This window comes from Bubalus bubalis, chromosome 16 (genome assembly GCF_019923935.1).
Source record: "Bubalus bubalis isolate 160015118507 breed Murrah chromosome 16, NDDB_SH_1, whole genome shotgun sequence".
NCBI classification, from domain to species: Eukaryota; Metazoa; Chordata; class Mammalia; order Artiodactyla; family Bovidae; genus Bubalus; species Bubalus bubalis.
Window position 1 is genome coordinate 84,465,259 of NC_059172.1, and position 9,062 is coordinate 84,474,320.

Below are 9,062 nucleotides of genomic sequence, written 5' to 3' on the forward strand. Positions count from 1 at the left end.
ATACTACAAAACATTAACTTTGATGAGTATATTATGAGCACATTTAAAAATATAGTCAAGATTTATATATGAAAACCATAAAATACTATTGAAAGCAAATATCTAAGTAAAGGGATATATATGCTATGTTGATAGATTAACAGATTCAATGTGTTTACCATATCAATTTTTTATAATTTTAAAGCAATTCCAATAAATATAGCCCACAGATATTTGAAGAAACTAAAAATAATGTTTTGAAATTTATCCTGAAATATAAACTTTTTATTTATTTATTTATTTTTACTTTACAATATTGTATTGGTTTTGCCATACATCAACATGAATCCGCCATGGGTGTACATGTGTTCCCAATCCTGAACCCTCCTCCCACCTCCCTCCCCATAACATCCCTCTGGGTCATCCCAGTGCACCAGCCCCAAGCTTCCTGTATCCTGCATCAAACCTGGACTGGCGATTCATTTCTTATATGATATTATACATTTTTAAATGCCTTTCTCCCAAATCATCCCTCCTCTGCCTCTTCCACAGAGTCCAAAATACTTTTCTATACATCTGTGTCTCTTTTGCTGTCTCCCATACAGGGTTTTCATTACCATCTTTCTAAATTCTGTATATATGCGTTAGTATACTGAATTGGTGTTTTTCTTTCTGGCTTACTTCACTCTGTATAGTAGGCTCCAGTTTCATCCACCTCATTAGAACTGATTCAAATGTACTCTTTTTAATGGCTGAGTAATACTCCATTGTGTATATGTACCATGGCTTTCTTATCCATTCATCTGCTGATGGACATCTAGGTTGCTTCCATGTCCTGGCTATTATAAACAGTGCTGCGATGAACTTTGGGGTACACGTGTCTCTTTCCATTTTGGTTTCCTCAGTGTGTATGCCCAGCAGTGGGATTGCTGGGTCGTATGGCAGTTCTATTTCCAGTTTTTTAAGGAATCTCCACACTGTTCTCCATAGTGGCTGTACTGAAATATAAACTTTTAAAAGAAATAGGGATGAAAAAGAACTCTCAATAAAATAACAAAATTGGAAAATAGTTCTACCAAAATTGAAGACTTAGTATAAACCTCTCATAACCATGTTGTATAGTACTGAAACATAATAGAATATACTTAAAAAATGTAAATGTAGAGTTTCTTTTAAAAAAAAGACATCAAGTTAATTCAATGCAAAATAAGAGATTTTTCAACAAATGCTGATTTTTTTCACAAGTGCTTATTTATAATGTCAGGTCTAAAATATTGATCTACCTCCACATCAGGTACGTTTGTTCTAGACTTTTTCCAGGCTTAAGTTTAACATCTAGTTATTTGACTCATTTTCCATTCATTTTTGCATAAAGTAGTGGTTGAAGTTCATTGTTTTCTTATATGGATAATCTAGAATATATAATAGTGCTAATTAGCATTATTACTAAGAAAATATAAAGTTTCTTTTATAGGTACATTGTGGAGAAGGAAATGGCAACCCACTCCACTATTCTTGCCTGGAAAATCCCATAGAAAGAGGAAGCTGGTGGGCTACAGTTCATGAAGTTGCAAAGAGTTGAACACTGCTGAGGACAGACACACATAGGTACTTTGTATATATATGCTATGTATATGTGTATATATATAATGTAAATATATTTATATATAAAAGTTTACACATACAATTTTATATACTACATAAATTTGTGTGTGTGTATATAAAGAGTCATGTTCGACTCTTTATGACCGCATGGACTGTAGCCTACCACACTCCTCCGTCCATGGGATTTTCCAGGCAAGAGTACTGGAGTGGGTTGCCATTTCCTTCTCCAGGGGATCTCCCTGACCCAGGGATTGAACCTGGGTCTCCCACATTGTAGGCAGATGCTTTACTATCTGAGCCAGCAGGGAAGTCATACACACACACACACACACACACACATATATATATATATATCTGTACCTATATCTAGAATATATAAACCATCTTTACAACAACTTAGTAATAAGAAACTCAGATATCATTCTTAAATTGTGCAAAACATTTGAAAAGAAACTTCCAGAGGGAAAAAAAAATAGATACATGAATGGCCAATAAAATATTTTTTTAAATGTTCAACATCATTAGTCATCAGGGAAAACAAACTAAAACTTTAGTAATCTATCACTGCACATGTTCTAAAATGACTAAAAGGGAAAAAAATCATGCAAAGTAATAAGAATGGTGAACAATTCTTGTGTTTGAATTTAGAACTTTAAATTCTTGAGCTTTAAATATCTCTCCACATGTTTAATGTTGCCTAGGATTCCGTAATGATCATCACATGGATTCCTGAGATGATGTATCTGGAGCCTTTTATAGTTTCCATTTATTCTAAAAGTACTATGATAATTGCAAAAAACTGGTTTGACATCAAGTAGTTTAAAACCACTGCCATTATTATGTCCTCATTGCTTTTGTCTCTCTTGACAGTGGATACCAGGTTTCCAGTAATACCTTAGTATGGATAAGACAGAAGTTTTCTTTCCAATATAAGTGCACAGGTTGACTACATCATAAGCTGCCAGGCTGGAATTAAGCGATCCTTGCTATTCACAGGACATCAACCTTCTTAGAAAGCTTGGTTCAGATAGAATAAGGGGACTCACATGTTTTGGTTGCAAGCAGGGAATACAATTCCCCACTCAGGAATGAGAGTTTTATAAATGCATGCCTCCAGAATACCTGCTTCTAAGACAAAGCTTTAACATCAAAGCAGATAATTAATTTACTGGACAGAAAATAGCATCTACAAGACAAGAACGTTTATGGAAGTCTCTTTAAATATCCATGCATCACAGATGAAAATGTCTTTTCTGTTTTCATCTCCAGAGCAAAATTCATCAAGGGTGCAATGACACATTTGCATATGTTTTCACCACTCTTTCTGCCTCTTGTCTGTAAGACTAAAACTGCTTGTTTTGGCCATTTCCCCATAATGTTCCAAGCTAATGCATTCTAAATTCAAGCCCCGGATTTTCTGTGTAAACTTTGTGAGTCTTTAGGCTAGAAGAAAAGACTTAAAAAAAAAAAAGGATAATATTTCTGCTGTGAATAATCTGAACAGGATCTTTTGGAATATATCATATCTTTCATACTGAAATCTACTTATTCCAAATGAGGCGGGATAATTTGAAAATGGGATTAGTTCTGAACACTTTGAAAATCATTAATATCTTCTAAGACCAGAAGGTAAGTTGTTTGATAGTGTCGATTATAGAGCTTGTGATTTTCTGTATACAGTAATCATTCTGTTTCAACAGTTTTCAAATATAGTAATAGAGCATTTTAACTTCACCCCATTCTTCAAAAGGTAGTTTGTAAATATCATTAACATAATTTTACGAATGAAAAAATTATGGCTCATAGAATTTAAGAAATGTTTAAGATCTAGCTAAATATCAGATATAGTTCTTTGGCCATGAGATACTTCTTTTAATGATTAAGACTAATCATGTGAATGAAAATAAAACTTTAAATATAATTACACACATATGTAAATAAACATAAATATTAAATTATATAAATCATCACTTGTTTAGTTCAAACATGAATGTGAAGAACCTTTCCTGGATCAACTGCTGTGAATAATAAGGGTCTCTGTGACTTCATTAAAAGTAAAATTGGAGATAACTCTTCCTCACTTTAATTGGTTAATTTATTTGTATTATTGCACAAAATGTCAGTTCTTCCTACTGCTGCATTCATAAATAGAAGAATAAATGAAATGCCTTTATGTGTTCTCCACAGTGTGATGGATATATTCATACATGTTTCCTGAATCACTTTTTATAACAACCTGTGAGGTAGAGGCTATTGTTCTCACTTGATTAGAGGAAACAAGGATGGAAGCTGCAAAGAAGTGTACCCCAGATCAAGAAGTTGTAAGTAGGGGAAAGCAAGATTCTTATCTGGTCTTTCTGAATCTCAAAACAGCATACTCAACAACTGGGATTGTGATTTTCAACCTTTTGCAGAAGAATCTGTGAGATTATATTTTATAGGGGAATTGGAGAGAGACAAAAAGGCCAAGGAAACACAAAAATAAAGTGGATCTACAAGGAAAGCAGCACCATATGTTGTTGTTGCTGTTGTTGTTCAGTCGCTCAGTCATGTCCAACTCTTTGTGATCCCATGGACTGCAGCATGCCGGGCTTCCCTGTCCTCCACCATCTCCTGGAGCTTACTAAAACTCATTAATTAATTAATATTTGAGGATTCAAAAAAGCTATATTGTGTGTGTATGTGTGGCTGTTCCTGTGTGTCTGTTGTATTTGCTTGATATACATTTGCCTCTAAAGTTATTAAAGTAATTCAAGTCATCATGGTCACATCAAAATAATTTACTAGGTAAATATTGTTTATTATGATATAATATAGAGCATGAGTTAAAAATCTGAAGCACAGTCAGTATTCATTAAGTTTTAGTTAATGAATATTATTATGACTAAAAGTAGTCTTTACAATTCTTAATCCTATGCAAAATAATGAAATAATACTATCCACATAGGTTGCCATCATGCCATGATGATGTCAGTCATTGAAAGTATGTTTGTTAGCATTATAAATTTACTGGAATTAAGCAACACATTGATCATTCGATTACAGTAACTGTGTCCTTTCATTTCCTTCTCATCAACAATGCTCTGTTAAAATTTATGCCAACTATTACAATTAGTCTGATAGTGAGGTTCCCTTATCTGTCCTTCACTTTCCTGAACCTCCACCTGCTTCATAAAAGTCACACAAAAACCTCTATTTGAGTTATATCCAGCATTCCTTCTTTCTCAAATGCTTCTTCATCTTTCCACTAGTATTCCAATTACTTTCCCTGGTTTCTCATTTTCTAAGATTAAAAGGAAAACTCTTTAACTTTGAATTTATAGTCTTTGCATCCATTTTCTATTTCTTTTTTCAGGCTTAGTTGCCACTACACATGAGACCTACTGCTTCTACTAAGGCCCTAAGTCATCTCACATGATTCAGTGTACAGAGATACCCTCTTGCCTCTGTGTTCACTAAATTCCTCATGATTCTAAGCATTATCTTCTGCCAGGAAAGAATTTGAGTAATTTTTCAAGATATCAGAAGCTTTTTTTTTTTTTTTTTAGTCTCAAATAAACTCACAAGGATACAGAACTCAATAGAACTTAGGTATTTATTACCGGAGACAATGATTCAAGGTTACATTATGAAAAAGTGACATTTTTTCATGTAATGTAATTAACCATAATATGAGATACATGGAGAAAAGGAATAATGTGACAGAGTTTATTCTACTGGGACTCACACAGAATCTGAAGGTGCAGAAAATCATATTTGCTTTGTTTCTCATTGTCTACATTGTCTCTATGGTAGGTAATGTGCTCACCTTGGTCACCATCACCACCAGCTCATTATTGGGGTCCCCCATGTACTTCTTCCTGGCTCATCTCACTTATATTGATGCCTGCTATTCCTGTGTCAATACCCCTAAACTCATCATAGATTCACTCTATGAGAAGAAAATCAGCCCTTTCAATGGATGCATGACTCAAATATTTGGGGAACATTTCTTTGGAGGTGCTGATGTCATCCTGCTCACTGTGATGGCCTATGACCGCTATGTGGCCATCTGCAAGCCCTTGCACTATACGACCATCATGAATCGGCGGCTGTGTGGACTGCTAGTGGGAGTGGCATGGGTGGGAGGCTTTCTTCATGGAATCATTCAGATCCTCTTCATCTTCAGGTTACCCTTCTGTGGCCCTAATGTCATAGACCACTTTATGTGTGATCTGAACCCTTTGCTCGATCTTGCCTGCACTGATACCCACATTCTAGGACTCTTTGTTGCTGCCAACAGTGGGTTCATCTGTCTGTTAAACTTCCTTCTCTTGATGGGCTCTTATGTGGTCATTCTGCACTCCCTAAGGACCTACAGCTTGGAGGCGAGGCAAAAAGCCCTCTCCACCTGCATCTCCCACATCACAGCAGTTGTCTTCTTCTTCGTGCCCTGCATATTTGTGTACCTGAGACCCACAGCTACTTTACCTCTTGATAAAGCAGTGGCTGTATTTTACACTATGATAACGCCCATGTTAAATCCCTTAATCTATACCTTGAGAAATGACCAGATGAAAAATGCCATTTGGAAATTTTTTAGTCAGAAAGCTATTACAGATGTAATATAAATGTGCCTGGACACCAAAGTTAATTGAAGAGAGGGAAAGTTCAAAAGGATATTTTTGACCAAAGAAAGAAACTAGTATAAATCATAAATTCTACAAAGAGGGCAGAATAAATGGGTGTAGAAATGGGACAAAAAAACAGGCTTTTGCAAATTTGGAAAACTACCAAATTTTTACCTATATATCTATCTTCATTACTGTTTATGGATTCAAAACTATTTTTCTAATAAAACAAAAGTGACAAAATATGCTAATATTTATTAATAATCTCAATTACAATCGAAAGTGTAGACATAGCTATTATCGCCATATTACAAGTGAACAAACAAACAGCAAGGAATATGTTTCAAAGCAAAAATACTGAGGAACCAGTAACCAGAACCTACCTGTACTGTCAGACCATGTTCTTAAATGTTGTGATGTACTACCAGGCCATAATAATCAACAAGCAACAACATAGTTACATTTGTTAGCATGTATAGAAACAGTTCTGCTGAAATATATATTTATATAGATATGTATCATACATTAGTATATACACTATCATAATGTATATATATATTTAGTTGTCATTATATATGAATAAATGCTAATGATTTTAATTAATAATACGGACCACTTTTTTATGTGTCATAGTTGATGGTTTTATGGCAAGTAGTGTGTTATTGTGGTGTTTAACTATTCTAGGAATATAAAAGCAATGGACCATTTAATATATAAGTAATAAATGATATACTGTATTTCAAAATTTCCTATTGCATTCAGAATCACTTTGAATCACTCATGTAGCTATCTTATCCTGATAAGGAATCAGAAGGAGGGATGATGTAAATAAAATAATGTTTAATGTCAGATGGGAATTTCAATGTATTAAGTATATAAATAGTCATACTGCATAAAGTATTTGCCTACTTGCTAACATTTTTTTACAATTAGCCCAATGTCTGGTTCATAATAAATGCTGAATAAATAATATAAATGTAAACAAAGATGAATAACATTAATAAAATGAAGGTAAATAAGGTAGTGATAGATATTAGGAAACTTTTTCTACTTTTATGTGTTTCAGAGTCTGGGATGAATTCTAGTTTTATCTTCTTGGAAACCACTATTTTTATTTATTCCCACTTAAACTATGAAAAAGAAAGAAACTAAAGCTGTTTCTATAATCAAATGAGCAAATTATTTACCTTTTATTCTTTGTGCTATTACCAAGATTTCGTTATAGAGTTACTGTGGGCTTTTTCTGTTATTTGTTAATCAGTTTGCTTTTGGGTAACACTATATTATGAAAAGTTTTTTTTTTTTTTTTTAATAAGTAGCTTCAGTTTTATATAAAGTAATTTCAGTATAAATATATTCCATTTATCACTTTCATTCTTCATTCATTAAACAAAAAATAGTTTGGGGTCCAAGGAATGAATAAAGCACATTAATATTTGCTTGGGTTTCAGTGATAAAGTGGAGGAGGAACTGGCACCCCACTTCAGTACTCTTGCCTGGAAAATCCCATGGATGGAGGAGCCTGGTTGGCTACAGCCCAACTAGGGCTTACAAAGAGTCGGGTTACTAAGAGTGAGGTTACGAAGAGTTGGACACAAGTGAATGACTTCACTTTCACTTTTCACTGTCATGCATTGGAGAAGGAAATGGCAACCCACTCCAGGATTCTTGCCTGGAGAATCCCAGGGATGGGGGACCCTGGTGGGCTGCCATTTATGGGGTCACACAGGGTCGGACATGACTGAAGCGACTTAGCAGTAGCAGCAGCAGTGACAGAGAGAAATTCAAGAGATGCCTTCACAAAGTTTAGGGCTGCTGCTGCTGCTACTGCTAAGTCACTTCAGTCGTGTCCGACTCTGTGCGACCCCATAGATGGCAGTCCACCAGGCCCCCCCTTCCCTGGGATTCTCCAGGCAAGAATACTGGAGTGGGTTGCCAGTTCCTTCTCCAATGCATGAAAGTGAAAGGTGAAAGTGAAGTCGCTCAGTTGTGTCCGACTCTTAGTGACCTCATGAACTGCAGCCTACCAGGCTCCTCTGTCCATGGGATTTGCCAGGCAAGAGTACTGGAGTGGGTTGCCATTGCCTTCTCCTTAGGACCACTGAGAGACCCCCAAAAGTACAGGTGATTACAATGCAGTTTTACAAAAAATAAGACAATGGAAGCACAGGATGCTATAAGGGCATGCTTGATGGATATACAACAAAGACTTTGGAATCAGAAAGTTTACAGAGTGAAAAAAATCTCCAAACTGAAACTAAAAGCATGAGAAAATGTTACCAGAATAAATAGGCACCAATTGAAGTAAGAGTGTTCTTGGAGAAGGAATATATAACAAAGGCTAGAAGGTGAATATAAGAATGCAGAAATCCTAACAATTTTGATAGAGTTGTGGTTGTGAAATCAACTATTCATTTAAAATTGTTTATTGCATTCCCACTATATGCCAGGAAACACGCTGGGCATTTAGCTTATAAAGGGAAAATAGCAAGAGATAGAAATAGGGAAGTTAAAGAAGGGTCTCATAATTGTGTCAAGGCTTGATGCTATGTATTATATGGAAAAGACTGGATGGTCTTTTAAGCTAGCTAATGATGCAGTTAGAGTTGAGATTTAGGTGATGACTCCAGATACAGTACAGAAAATAAATTGAAGGGAGCAAGACAGGCATCAGAAGAGCAGTTAGAAGGTAACTTTAATTATTTAGGTATGAAATGATAGAGGGTTGAACTGCAGTGGTACCAGTGATGACACAGAATGTGGAGGACATATTGCACCTGGTCATATCTCTTTCACTGGGCCAGGGTACCCAGGAATAGCTGTTGTATGACTGAGCAGCTAAGAACTCACAACCCCATTGTTTATGTA

General features: G+C 35.3%; 1 protein-coding gene across 1 annotated transcript; it reads left to right on the plus strand.

The window, feature by feature from the left end:
* Window positions 1–5,255: 5,255 nt before the first annotated feature.
* LOC102400388 (olfactory receptor 4C46-like) lies at window positions 5,256–6,194 on the plus strand. The gene has a single exon (XM_006068408.3). The coding sequence runs from the start codon at window positions 5,256–5,258 to the stop codon at window positions 6,192–6,194; it is 939 nt and encodes a 312-aa protein (XP_006068470.3).
* Window positions 6,195–9,062: the final 2,868 nt, after the last annotated feature.